General features: G+C 34.9%; 1 protein-coding gene across 3 annotated transcripts in view; it reads right to left on the minus strand.

The window, feature by feature from the left end:
* Positions 1–6,796: 6,796 nt before the first annotated feature.
* Positions 6,797–15,181, minus strand: part of TGDS (TDP-glucose 4,6-dehydratase) — a 35,492-nt gene continuing 27,107 nt past the window's right edge. For all 3 annotated transcript variants that reach the window (XM_001377543.5, XM_007501395.2, XM_056808053.1), the window contains 5 exons: positions 14,357–14,400; positions 13,625–13,790; positions 13,125–13,183; positions 11,203–11,300; positions 6,797–8,153 (listed from right to left, as the gene is read on the minus strand). In XM_001377543.5, the coding sequence (XP_001377580.2) occupies positions 8,080–8,153; positions 11,203–11,300; positions 13,125–13,183; positions 13,625–13,790; positions 14,357–14,400 (441 nt within the window). In that variant the 3' untranslated portion in view covers positions 6,797–8,079. The remainder of the gene's footprint in view (positions 8,154–11,202; positions 11,301–13,124; positions 13,184–13,624; positions 13,791–14,356; positions 14,401–15,181) is intronic.

Consider the following 15,181-nt stretch of genomic DNA (forward strand, 5'->3'; position numbering starts at 1 on the left):
TATACATAACTTATAAATCTATAAAGTACTATATAAATGCTGGTTATTAGCATTGTTATTTTTATTTTTATTATGTCTGATGAAGGATAAAGGATATCTGTGGGGAGAATGTTTAGAGGAGAAACTATACATTCATGGTTTACAAAAGTTGGTAGAATTGCACAAGATTCTCCCTAATTAGTCAATTCAGGTCAGTATAAACAGGAAAGAAACATGGAAAGATAATGGGATCAGTAAGTTTGGGTAGGAAAAAGTACATCTTTATTCTGATAAAATTGATTGTCTTCATAACTCTATACATTTAAAAGCATTGTTCTGAGAAGGGATCTACAGCACAAAATAAGGTTTAAGAATTCCTGTTCTAACATGTGATACCTAGTAGAATCATGCGTCGGCTATGGGGGTGGGGGGGAGGAAAAGAAAATGATCTTTGTTTCCAATGAATAATGTTTGGAAATGACCAAATAAAATAATGTTTAAAAAAAAAAGAATTCCTGTTCTAAAGGCAATTCCCACATAGAGTAAGAGAGCAGACGATGACCTCGAATTTGCTCTCAACTCCAGGATTCTATTATTCTGGTATTCACAAGACGACGTGTTTCACATGGCTTTTCCACTCAACATTTAAATTTCTTGTTGATTCAGACCTTCAATTTTGACCTTCACAGGCGATGAGGAAAATCAGATTGTAGTAATTAGAATACTGTAGAAACACCATTTAAAACTGTGGCTTGATTAGTTCATTAGCTTAGCAAACTATAATTTCAGCTACTGAGAATTTAAAACTGATTTCATTTTAGCTATAAGATGTTATTCTTTCTTGCCCCCTAAAGATAACAGAAATATTTGTAATGTAAGATGTTGAATTCATTTAGAACACTATGGTAAGCTACTACTACTAATTTCTTTGAGAAAGTCCTTGTTATATTTCCATTTCTAGTTTATTCCTGGAAATAATTTCAACTGTGTGACTGTTATAAAGAATTGTCATGTTTAAACTCTTGCTGAAAATATTAAAATTTTTCTTAAGGGCTCTTTTTGGTTACGTTCCTTGTAGTTTTTTCATTCATTAGTCAGCATTATTTTTTCTTCTATTTCTTAATTCTCATAGTTATTCTTCAGCAGTGTTTTCCTTCCTGGACTAAAGATAAAGAAATACAGGCATGGATTGGTCTTTAAGACCAAACAAAATGCATAATTGTCAGAAATTGGATAGGAGATTGTAATGTTGTAGATGAGATGGGAAAAGCCTGCAGCAGTGCTGGCTCACCAAGGACTGCAGAAACTGTCAATCAAGGAGGACATTCTAAAATAGAATGGGGACCAGGAAGAACCCTTGAAGAAGGAACAGCCAAGCTGAGGAACTTGGTCTCTTGCCCTTGGGACAGAAAGGAGGAAGGGCAGAAAAGTCCTGCTCTCTGGTTTTCTCCTTACAATATTCAAGTGACTGAATCTTCAAACCTGTTGGCCAATTTCCCAAAATCTAGACTCTATTCCACCATCCTCCAACTTGGGAATTATTTTAGGAATAGGGAAACCTCAAATGCTCTCTCCCCTCAACTCCCCTACATTTCCCTTATCCTAAATAAACCCCTTTTGTTTGTTGAAAGTTATTTAGGAGAGAGTTATTTGTCTGTTATATCAAGATACTCAAAGCAGATTTCCAGTGATCCCAACTGTAAACTAATTTGACTGGGGAAGGGAGAAGGGAGGTAAGAGAGGGAGGAGGGAAGGAAGGGAGAAAGTGGGCAGATCTGATCCTTAATTCATCATCTCCCTCTCAGAGTAATTCCCTAATACAGGATTTTGTTTGCAGACTAGAAAAAGGATGGAGATTATCATCTGAACTTGGTGATTCAAATTTCTCTTCCCTTGCCAGAAATCAACCCCAGATCAATACATTAGAACAATGATTATCAAGAAGCTAACAAAGCAAGACCAGTAAACAAGAATATTTTAGATTCCAAAGTAGAAACATGTGAAAAAGAGAATGCATTTCACTAAGCAACAGTTTAATTTTCCTACATGAGGAATAATGACCCCAAAGTTAAATATTGGTATGGGTGACCAATGAAGGTTTCACTGTCATTTTTCCCTTTGAGATTTTTTTTTTAAAAGAAACGTTTCTCTCTCCAGAATATAGACAGACGAATTAGTAGTAGTAGTCTCTCGGTAACCGAGGATGATTGTCTTTGTGCGCTTTCATCTGTGATAGATGAGTGTGCACAAAGACACTTGTGCGTGAAGGAGATTTAAGTGGAAAAGTCGATGCACAGAGACAGTCCCACTCTCTCGGCGTTGGAAGCCTGGGTCCAGTGGCACGAAAAATCGTTACACCTGGAGACTTCCTCAGCTGCATTGGATGGCCGTGTTGTCTTTTGTGCTCCAACACGCCCTAAGCACTCCACAGTGCTTTGCTGCGTCGCCCTCTCAGCCGTTGAACCTTCTTGTTGGTTTCTTCCGCCTGTTCCATCGAAGCAGTCTTCACATGCTGGGTGAGCAAAGCCCTGGTTCACCAGGGGTCGATGACCCAATGGCTACCCTCACAAGGTTTGCCCAGCCTGTCGAAGCCGTTGCCCGGGGTGTGGCTGCTGCCACATGCTAGCCGCTACTGGGAACCACAAGTGAGGGCTGGGTGTCAGGTGGGGGTCAGAGGCTGGAGAGCCGCCCTAGGAGGGCACGACAAGCCCTCCATACCAGAGATACTACCCCTCCCTAAACACCCCATACAACCCAAATAAGCCTGTCTTAACTGGTCTCTGAATTCTTTCCAACTTTATGTTGCTTTGGCAGACTTAAGCAAGAGGATCAGTTGTTTCAGAGTTTGGACACCAAATTTCTTATGTATGTGCAACCAAATCTTAATATCTTACTTTACCACCACATGTTTAATACTAGCATCTTTGTTTGAACAGTTAGGTGATGAAGTGTGTAGAGAGCCCTGGGCCTTTTCTGAGTTGATCTCAAGACACTTACTAGCTGTGTGACCCTGGGCAAGTCACTTAACTCAGGTCTGACTCAGTTCCTCATCTATAAAATGAGCTGGAGATGGAAATGTCAAAGCACTACAGCATCTCTGCCAAGAGGTAATTTAGAGTCAGACAGGGCTGAAAAATGACTGAATAATAAATCATGTATTGCATGGATTCTGGTAAGAATATCAGAAAGTGTGTCAAAGAATTGATTTTTTATGGGAGGATGTGGGGAATTACTAGTAACTGTTAGGTAGCATTTATATAGCACTTTAGGGTTTGCAAAGCATCTTATAAATATTACTTCATTTTATCCTCATAACTCTGGAAGGTAGGTACTATTATTATTATCATCAAAGCATGGGACTTGGGACACTAATGCATTGCTGGTGGAATTGTGAACTGATCCCACCATTCTGGGGGACGATTTGGAATTATGCCCAAAGGGCTCTAAAAGAATGCCTATCATATTCATAGCTGCGCTCTTTGTGGTGGCCAAAAATTGGAAAATGAGGGGATGCCCATCAATTGGAGAATGGCTGAACAAATTGTGGTATATGTTGGTGATGGAATACTATTGTGCTCAAAGGAATAATAAAGTGGAGAAGTTCCATGGAGACTGGAACAACCTCCAGGAAGTGATGCAGAGCGAGAGGAGCAGAACCAGGAGAACATTATACACAGAGACTGATACATTGTGGTACAATCGAAGGTGATGGACTTCTCCATTAGGGTCAATGCAATGTCCCTGAACAATCTGCAGGGATCTAAAAAATACTACCCACAAGCAGAGGATAAACTGTGGGAGTAAAAACACTGATGAAAAGCAACTGCTTGACTACAGGGTTGGAGGAGATAAGACTGAGGAGAGACTCTAAATGAACACTCTAATGCAAACTCCAACAACAGGGAAATGGGTTCGAGTCAAGAACTCATGTGATAACCAGTGGAATCATGCGTTGGCAATGGGAGAGGGAAAGGCTGGGGGGGGGGGGGAAGGGGGGAGGAAAAGAAAATGATCTTTGTTTCCAGTGAATAATGTATGAAAACGACCAAATAAAATAATGTTTAAAAATTAAAAAAAAAAGAATGCCTATCCTTTGATCTAGGAATACCACTACTGGGTCTGTATCTCAAAGAAATTTTAAAAATGGGAAAGGACCTATTTGTACAAAAATATTTATAGCTGCTCCTTTTGTAGTGGCAAAGAATTGGAAACTAAAGGGACGTCCCTCAACTGGGGAATGGCTGAACAAATTGTGGTATATGAGGGTGATGGAATACTGTAAGGAATGATGAACAGGATGATTTCAGAAAGAGCTGGAAAGACCTTAATAGACTGATGCAGATTGAAATAAGCAGAACCAGGAGAACATTGTACACAGTAACTACAATTTTATGGAATGATCAAATGTGATAGGCTTTGTAACTAACAACAGTACAATGATCCAGGACAATTCTGAGGGAATTATGACAATGAATGCTCTCCACCTCTAGAGAAAGAACTGTGGGAGTAGAAACACAGATTAAAACATATGATTTATCACTTATTTATTTGGGTCGATATTCTAGGGTTTTGGTTCTATAAGATTATTTGCTTACAAAAATGAATAATATGGAAATGTTTTGTGTGATAATACATGTATAACCCAGAAGGAAAAAAGCACAGGGTTGTGAGAAAGAACACAAGTTCTTTTTTGGGCATGTTGAATGTGAAATGTCTGTGAGACATGTAATCTATTCCAGATGTTCATGGGGCAGTTGGTGATGTGAGAAAGTTAGCCATGTGAGAATGAAGCTTAAAAGAGTTTGGGACTGGATAAATAGATGCGAGATTTAGACTAGAGATAACCGAATCCAGGGGAATTGATTAGATCACCAAGTTAGGGAAAATAGATGAAAAGAGAAGAGGTCCCAAGATAGAGCCTTGGGGAATACCAAAGTTAGTGGGAAAAAACTGAAAATCCCACAAAGGAGACTGAGGGTCAGTCAGGAAGGAGAAGCTCAAGAGCCATGTCATAAAAACCTACAGTGATGAGAATCTCCAGGTGAGTCAGCAGGGTCTAAGGCTACAAGGAAGGTAAAAAAGGAGTCAAAATTCAGAAAAAGATCTGGAGGTGGAGATCCCTGGGAACTTTGAAGACAAGTTTCAGTGGAGTGATGAGATTAGTTAGAAGCCAGATTACAGAGTTTAAAATCAAAAGAGAGATGGGGAGGCACACTTACAGTCAAATGAGAAGAGATAAAGCACTGAGTACAGATGTCATCAAGGACTTTAGCCAGAGAGGGAGAATAAGTGGGCAGGACTTGGGGCCAGATGAGATTTTTTTGTTAATAAGGATGGGGAAAACATGGGTGTGTTTTCAGGGAGTAGGGAAGGAGCAGATATATAACAGAGAAATTAAAAGATTACCAAGAGAATGGAGCTGACAGTGGGGACACTGTTAGAAATGGAAGGGGATCAAGGATTTTGACAGCTTGTTCCCCACTGCCATTCCCAGACTCGCTTTAACACCCTCATTCAGCAACCCCATCTCCTGTGAGATTTATACTATCCAAATTTATTCTTCAATTTCTATTTTATTCACTACAGGACAAGTAATATTCCAACTCCTCTACCATGATCAGTGAAGTATGACCAAAATGATGCTTCTTTTGTATTTGTAATCATAAGATACCAGAAAGGATGGTCAAGGATATGAGAGGGAGATATCAGGAGGGGGCCAGGTCTCAGTGATTGCCGGATGAAAATGAGAAAGGGAGAGGCTTAGAATGGAAGGAAATTATTAATTATGGAGAGGGCATTCCAAAGAGCACAGTAGAAGTACATAGATCTAGAATGGGACACTGAGTAGGGAGAATAGGTTTGAGGTGTATGGAAGCAAGGAAGCAGGCAGCTGGGGATGAGTAGTATTTTCCCATCAGTATCCTGGAGTTCAAAATTACTAGGATGAGGAAGTAATGAGGTGGTGGGATTATGCTCTCCATTAAGAAATGAGCCCAGACTACCTTTGGATAGAGGCTGAGTGAGGCAGATGACTAACGATAATAGCTACCACTTATATAGCACCTACTACTACATACCAGGCACTGTGCTGAGAGTTTTACAATCATCCCATTTAATCCTCACATCAACCCGAAGAAATAAGTGGTTAGGATACCAGATTAATACAAGACCAGCTTTGTAGGTTTGGGTATTTGCGTCCTATGTGTAGATATGACAGTAACCCAGCCAAACTTCTTTGCATCTTCATTGAAGATATTATGTAAAGCTGGGGTCAAAGACAGAATACCCTTTTTTCCTCAATATCTGAACTGTCCACATGCACAGTGCTTTGGGGGGTAGTGTTTAGGAAGTATCCACATCATACCATCCAGTTTCATTTATAAACTAATCGGTTTGGATGGCTTCTGAGAGCAAACGTTTCTAAGAGCTTTGGGATATTTACCAAAAAAAAAAAAGGCAAGTATTCATAGAAAGTATGAGTCACCAATTGCTGCTCTCACTTCTCAAATGAAATCCCCAGAATAAAATGCCTTCAAAACAGCCATAGTTGGATGACAGTTCAGAAATGGCTTCATGAGATTGTTGCACCCAATACTGATCTGCATAAGAAGTCAGGATATGCTAGATTTACATCACAGGTAGATGCAGACATTTTTCCCATTTTTTTATATGCCTTTTCCCTTATCATACTCCCAACTCTCACAATAGAAGAGTATTATTTGCCTTATTTACATTTGTTATTTTATAACTTACAATTGTATTAAGTAATCAATAAATGCTAAATGATGTTTAAAAAAACAATTCAATGACACAGTAGAAATGGTAAAATGCTTTAATAGAAAATTATTTATGTGAACATAATTTTATAAATGTTAAAAATCTAAATAATTTTATAATGAATGTGTTTCTTTTGTAATAAGCAAATTTTGTTTATTACAAGACTTAATGTTAACCAGGATAGCAAAAGAATTGAACTTAAAGAAGTATAAAAATAATTCTAAAAATTAAAAACAAAAACAATTATTTGGCTTTTTAAAAATAACACTGATTTGTAATATTTAAGTTCAATATGTACAAAGTATATTCCAAAAATATTTGTTGAATAAATGTTTTAAATTTCCAGAATCATTTAACCTAAGTTGGCAAAGCTATATATTTTTGGTCATGAATATATATAAAATGTTATGTGAACATCTATACAAAAGGTTCATTGTATTTCAAACAGAAAATAGAATAAAAGCATGAATGTCTCATTAAAACATTAATATGACATAATTATATGACATAATTTCATAAGTACAAAATGAAAGCTAGACTTGCAATATATTTCCTTTTTCTCATTTTTTTGCAGTTAAAATAACAAATTTAAAAACTTATACAAATGTTACATTCTTATTTCTAAAAATATATTCTTTTAGAAATTTTCAAATGCCACTGTAAACTTTATAGAAGTTAATGAATTACTAAAAATCAAGAACCAAAATTTAAAAGTGCATGAAATGCTTTCATCTTGTCCCATATCTTTATTGCTGTGTACAGACAGGTATTTCCCATTTTATTGCAAATCATATAATGGAATTTCAAACTTTAATTAAGATAAAAATTTACTCTGTATTAACTAAAGCCTGAAATTTGTAAGAAGTAGATCTGTAATATATTCACTGTGTAAGACTAGCGGTCACGGCCCTTCAAGTAATACCTCCCCCACTGCCATGATTCATTTCTGGGTCAGTATACCATTGGGAAGCAGGCCTCTAGCAGATGGAATTTTCAAGAGATACATCTGTAAGGTGTGCTTCTCCACACTTCATTCACCTTATAGCCCACTGTTTTTCCTATTGTGCAGGAAAGTAATATTATCCTTTCAGGAGAACATGGTTGACATGAGTAAGACAAAATTCCTAATTTAACTCTACCAAGAATGGAGAATGCTATCATTTATAACATAATTTTGCCTTTGAGATTTTGTGCAAAAACACTTGAATCTACTTCCAAAGGAAAGGAGATTCTGACTGGAAACTTGAAATCATATCAAGTATCTATGAGGTAGAATGATTTTCTTCCTTTCTCTCCCATAAATGTTTCTTGTGGTAAAAATGTTTATTCCACAGGAAAGGGCTCCAAAGCTTTTTCTGCATTCTTCCAGTTGTGAAAATTTTCTTTATACCATTCAACTAATATGAAAAAGAAAAAAAGAATTTTAACTTTTCTTGTACATTTCTTTTAAGTTCATAATGCTTGAAGGTTACTGTGCTAACTGCTATAATTATTTACTGTCTTGAAAAAAATTCTTTACATCAAAGAAAAATTAGGGGATAAATCAACTTGCTAAGTATTTTTTTAAAATATCTACATTTGATATGTTTCCATATTATATAAATATATGCAAGTATATAATAAGCAATACATACTGTGTGAGTACTTGTGTGTGTCTCTTAGCCTATGCATCTCCAAACTGGGAAGTGAGTTGTCCAATTATAGGATATAACATTATTCAGGAATTAGGAATAAATTAACATTTATAAACACTTTTAATAAGTTGAAAAATAGTTCAAAATAATCTTGTTGGCATTTTTTTAAACCAAGTCCTCAAAAGTTATCTTTTTATTATCTCCATTAACCTAATAACCTTTTTTAAAAAGTGGACTTTTAAATAGGAGAGTGGATTAGAATCCAAAATCCTACTATATGTTGTCTACAAGAAACACATCTGAGGCGGTTAGATACTCACAAGGTTAGAATTAAATGTTGGAGCAAAATCTATTGGCCCTCAACTGATAGAAAGAAGGCAGGAGTTGCAATCATGATATTGGAGGAAATAGGTAGTAAAACTATACCAGTGGGAGACCTGAACCTACCACTATTGAATTTAGATAAATAAAATCAAAAAATAAAAAGAAAGAGGTAAAAGATGAATGCAGCCAAAGCAGTATTCAGGGGAAAATTTATATCCTTGAGTTCATATATTAACAAATTAGGGAGGGCAGAGGTCAATGAATTGGACATGTAAATCAAAAAACTTGAAAGCGAACAAATTAAAAATCTCCAGAAGAAAACTAAATTAGAGATCATAAAAATTAAGGGAGAAATTAATGAAATCAAAAGTAAAAGAACTAGCGAACTAATAAGTAAGACTAGAAGCTGGTATTTTGAAAAAAAACAAAATAGACAACATACTAGTACTGGTCAATCTAATTAAAAAAAAAAGGAAAGAAGAAAACCAAATTAATAGTATCCTAGATGAAAAGAGAGACCTCACCTCCAATGAAGAGGAAATTAAGGCAATCATTAAAAACTATTTTGCCCAACTATATGGCAATAAATATGCCAATCTAGGTGATATGGATGAATATTTACAAAAATATAAATTGCCTAGATTAACAGAGGATGAAATAGAATTCTTAAATAATCCCATATCAGAAAAAGAAATTGAACAAGCCATCAAAGAACTCCCTAAGAAAAAACCACCAGGTCCAGATGAATTCACAAGTGAATCCTATCAAACATTCAAAGAACATCTAATCCCAATATTATACAAACTATTTGACAGAATAAGCAAAGAGGGGGTTCTACCAAATTCCTTTTATGACACAAATATGGTACTGATTCCAAAGCCAGGCAGGTCAAAAAAACGGAGAAAGAAAACTACAGACCAATCTCCTTAATGAACATAGATGCAAAAATCTTAAATAGGATACTAGCAAAAAGACTCCAGCAAGTGATAACAAGGGTTATTCACTATAACCAGGGAGGATTCATACCAGGAATGCAAATATGGTTCAATATTAGGAAAACCATCCACATAATTTACTTTATCAGATAAACAAGCAAACCAACAAAAATTACAAGATTACCTCAATAGATGCAGGAAAAAGTCTTTGATAAAATACAACAGCCATTCCTATTGAAAACACTAGAAAGTATAGGAATAGATGGACCTTTCCTAAAAATAATAAACAGTATATATCTAAAACCATCAGCAACCATCCTTGAGATCTGCAATGGGGACCTCTTCACATCAATAAAATCAGATTTCCCCCAACCATCTCATCATTCAAGGAAAAAGCTTATAGCAAACCATCTGACAAAGTCCTTCTAATGTTTAAAGTACATGGTGGGACTGACTGAAGGATCGGACTCATAAAGTGGTGATTAATGAATAAATCAGTGTTGATCTGGAGGATAAGATTTAGTTGAATATCATAAGTTTTGGCCCTTGGTCAGCTTCTGTTCAACATTTTTATAAATAAATGATTCTGGTGAAAACAGAGCAAACACTGAAATTATGGCTGCCATGAAGTTGGGAGGACCTGCTAATATGATAGATAACACTTTTAGTATCCCAGAAGTTTAAGCTCATTATTCTGTCCTTTATAAGAAATAAAAAGAAGAAATTTAATAAGAATAAATTGAGGATCCTATAGTTGGAGGAGGAAAGGTGAAAGGAGAGGTATATAGTATGTTTCCTTTTATCTGATGTCTTTTTTTTTTAATCCGTAACCTTCTTGTCTTAGAATCAATACCATGGCTATAAAAAAAATGATAAGAAAGATGATTCAGAAAAAGCTGGGAAAGATCTGCATGAACTGATGCAGAGCAAAATAAGCAAAACTGGGAGAACACTGCACAAAGTAATAGCAATATTGTACAATGAACAACTGTGAAAACTTGGCTACTCTTTGCAATGCAATGCAATAATCTCAGACAATCCTGAAAGACTTATATGACAAGGAATGCTATCCACCTCCAGAGAAAGAACTGCTGAAATTGGATGGATGCAGATCAAAGCATATTATCTTTCACATCAATGTTTTTACAGTTTTATTTGGGGGTTTTAAGTTTATATGAGTGTGCTCTTACAATATGATCAATATGGAAGTGTTTTCTGCATGATAATTAAATAAATATGAAGATATTTACACATACACACACAAAAAGAATCAATACTATGTATTGGTTCCAAGACAGAGAGAGAAGCAGTAAGGGATAGACAATGAAGGGTAAGTGACTTGCCCTGGGTCACAAAATCATATTAGATGTCTTTAAGCAGAATTTAGATGACAACCTGTTGGCAAATGCTATAGCATACTTGTTTGTGCAAGGATGTATAACATCTAAAATTCTAATATTTTAATATTAAAATCTAGTTCATTGCTAATATTACATCTTCCTTTTCTTTAAATTCCTAACCCCAAGGCCATAAAAAACAAAACAAAATCATACTTGTTTTCTTTATTCCTTCTTTCCAGGAAACTTTAGGTCTCCACCCTAAACCATGCATTTTTTCTGATTTCATAGGATATCTCATGTCATTGGAAGGTCTAAAAAACAAAATTAACGAAAAAGACATTTAAATTTAAACCTCATACAGAATTATCAATTATAACTTCAAGTGATATAAAATGCCCATGATGACACCACCATGAACTCAGAAACTTAAGTAACATTAACATTCTTGATATTTTTTTAAATCAAAATTTTACCTGTATATACGCATTTATTTATGGACAAAAGACTATAATTATTGTCCAAGGAGTTAAGTAAAAGAGCAGGAATTCTTAATGTGGGGATCAGGGGCCTGTTGTAACAATGTATTTTATGCATGTAAGAAAACTTATGAAAAGTACCCCTTTACTAGAGAAACAAGCACTAAGTAATGAATATGTTGATATAAGCTCCTCCAGGCCTCCACAGTGACTGATGGAAGAAGAGAAAGTCATAGGATGCTATGCATCATTTCTGTTTTAGATAACCCAAGAAAGATTCACGGTGGAGATCAACAGAATGTAACATTACCGAAAAGAGTAATAAAAGAAGTGGTATAAAGGACACCATGGTATTAGCATGATCATAAAATAAAGTTGATCTTGAGGGAATGAGGAACAAGATAAAAACAATCTGAGCAGTAGATTGGTATCTACAAAATGTAAAACAAACAAAAGGAAGGCCTTTATTAGGTTAGTTAGATCCATGTAGACTTTATGGAGAATCATGGAGAATTAACTACACAGAACAAGGCTGTAAAGGTGTTGCAATCTGCTTTGAGAGAGGTGGTATACATACCAATGAAACCACTGAAATCTCAAAAGTGAATATATATATATATATACATATATATATATATATATGCATTAATAACTATGAAATAGTGCAAAAACAGTAGAATAAACCAGAGCAATTTTTATGTAAATTGTAATGCACATTTTCAGTTTCTAAAAACTGGCAATAGTGCAGATATCTGTAATGTGATCAAAGAACATTAATTACACCACTACTCTCTGATCCACCCTTCCTTCCTGACTTTGGCTTTTATGGCACTATACTTTGCTGAGTCCTCTATCTGTTTCTTCAAGGTCTCCCTTCCTAGCTCATTTTCAAATTCTTCTCTCACAACTTCTTTTTATCCACTCTCTCTTCTCTCTACTTAAACCTGATCCTCTGAGTTCCTTTACAGAATTTTAGAGTTGGAAAACACCTACATTAGTAGTTAACTAGTCCAACCTCATCTAAAAGTAATTGCTACTATAAAATATCTGAGTCAACCATAAGATGATCAACCAGCCCATTTCTGAATGCCTCTAATGAAGGAACCCTTACTATCTCCCAAAGCAGCCTATTCACTGTGAGGCAGCTTTTAGAATTAAAGAAGTTCTTTCTCATTTCCAATAAATTTGCCTTGTCATTTCTATTTCCTGCTCCTAATTCTGCTAAAAGGGTCAAGAGTCTTAATTTGAGTGACTGATCTTCAAATACTCAAAGACAGCTATCATATTACAAGTCTTCCCTTCTACAGATTTACCTAGTTTCTTCAACCTTTCTTCATTTCATATGAACTCAAATCTCTTCAACATGCTGGATACCTTCCTCTAGACACCTTCTAAGCTTATGTCCTTAAAATAGGGAGCCTAGGACTAAACATTACTCTAGATGTGGAATGAACAGGGCAGAGTTCAAGTTCCTTATTCCTAGAAGCTATGCCTCTCAATGCAGCACAAAATCAATCATTATGAGTCAGACAATTTTTTTTTTAACCTGGGATGATTAAACTACTTAAAAGAAATCAGATGCCTTAAGTCCTAAAATTTTAGGACTTTATAAATGCTGAAGACGTTTTAACTCTACCAGTATTTTAACCCATTTCTTACCTATCATCAACATAATCAACCCAATTTTCCATTTCAGACTCTGAATTGGTTTCTTTGATCTGTCAAAGAGAAGGATTTAAGTCAAAATATAACATAAAAGAACTTAGTACATAATTAATTTGAAAAAAGGACACACTTCCAAAACAAAGACAAAAAAAAGGAGTTTATATCATAGTGCAAAACATCTGAAACATTTACTATGTATGTACCCTGAAAAGAGTTGGATATAGCAAAATGAGAGACACATTGCTTTTTAACTCATCTTCAATTCAAGTACATATAAATGGAAGGAAGAAAAAAATTTGATTGGTTTTTGTTCTTAACTCAAGTTTCTCCCCATTATCAAATAAGTATCTATAATACAAAGGGGTGACTTTAATAGCTATAATTATATCTTCTATAAATATACTTTCAGATGGTTTATTCAAATGCTCATTTTTATATTAATTCTAACAAGTTGGAACTCAATTGTAAAAATTCGTTTTATAATATATACTTACCAATTGTATTAATTCTTTGGCAAGTTGTGCAATTGACATCTCAAAATTGGTTCCTATGTTATAAATTTCACCTGGTTTTCCTTTCTTTAGAACAGTGAGAAAGGCTTCCACTACATCAGCAGCATAAAGGAAATTTCTTGTTTGGAGCCCTGAACCATGAATGCAACTAAAAAGATTAAATTCAATTCAATCATGTGCCATAACTTACTGAACACTTTACTATAAAATTCCTGGATGTTGATTCATTGGGGAACTAGACATTTTCTTGAGTTCCCTACATTAAGAAAGAAGCCAGGGACCATATATCCCAATGTGATAATCCTCCTCCCATTGTGAACTTATTAAGTCTTGAATGGCTACCCCAGGTTTTTTGAAATCACATCAGAATTCCAGGACACTCTTTAGGGAAAATATATCTCTTGAGAGTTACTCATCTATTTTCATATTAGAAATGTTTCCTGAAAATTCATCCAATTCTATCTACAGTAAGAATATAAAATTAAGTTATTGGTACAGAGATGGTCAAATTCTGATATTATTGATCAAAATACATTTGAGAACTAAATTTAACCCAAATTATAGTTGATTTCTGAGTTCCAAATAAAGAAATAACAAGGGACAATGACAATTAGTGGAAACTATTATCAATAATTAACAAAAGTCATAAGATACCAACATATACCCCGAATACAGGGGGAGATAAATTTTTTTTAAAAAAGGGAAATTACATACCATTTTCTGTTGTGTTGCAATAAAGATATAAATTTTGGAATAACCTAAAAGGAATATTTACCATTATTTTTGATTTTAGAATAAGGTCACATTTTTCCATAAGATAAGCTGTTATGATTCCCTTTCAGAGGATTAACATCATTATGTCTGCTGCATTACTAAAAGTATGTATTTGTATATGTAAAGTATGTATTTAAAAAAAAAAGACATTCTGGGGCAACTGGGTGGCTGACTAGAGATAGGAGGGTCCTAGGTTCAAATCTGGTCTCAGACATTTCCCAGCTGTGTGACCCTGGGCAAGTCACTTAACCCCCACTGCCTAGTCCTTACCACTAGAGCCAATACACAGTATTGACTCCAAGTTGAAAAATGACTCCAAGGTAAGAGTTTAAAAAAAAAATTCTGGGGTTGTTGTTGTTGCTTTTTGTGTTAAATCCATGAAAAGGCACTATTATACACCTTATATTTCTTGGAACCCTGAGCATCCCTGAGACTATATCAAAACACTGATTTGTCCCAGATAATAGATAGTAACTATAGCATATCCTCTAATATGCCCAATTTTTGTTGGACAAAAGAGAAAAAAAAGACTTCTAAAAAGCTCAAAGATAAGTATTTCACAGGATGCTACACATAAATATGGTTTCTTCTATCAAAAATTTTATTTCTGAATTTATAATAAGTCAAAGAAAGACAATGTATAGGGTACGAAAAGAAATTGCTAATCAATCTCTAATGATTGTAAACTGTCTTAAATTTTATATCAAATAAAATATGCTGACTAGACTTTATTCTCTGCCTAATGTGTCTAATCTTATATTCGAT

This window comes from Monodelphis domestica, chromosome 8 (genome assembly GCF_027887165.1).
Source record: "Monodelphis domestica isolate mMonDom1 chromosome 8, mMonDom1.pri, whole genome shotgun sequence".
NCBI lineage: Eukaryota > Metazoa > Chordata > Mammalia > Didelphimorphia > Didelphidae > Monodelphis > Monodelphis domestica.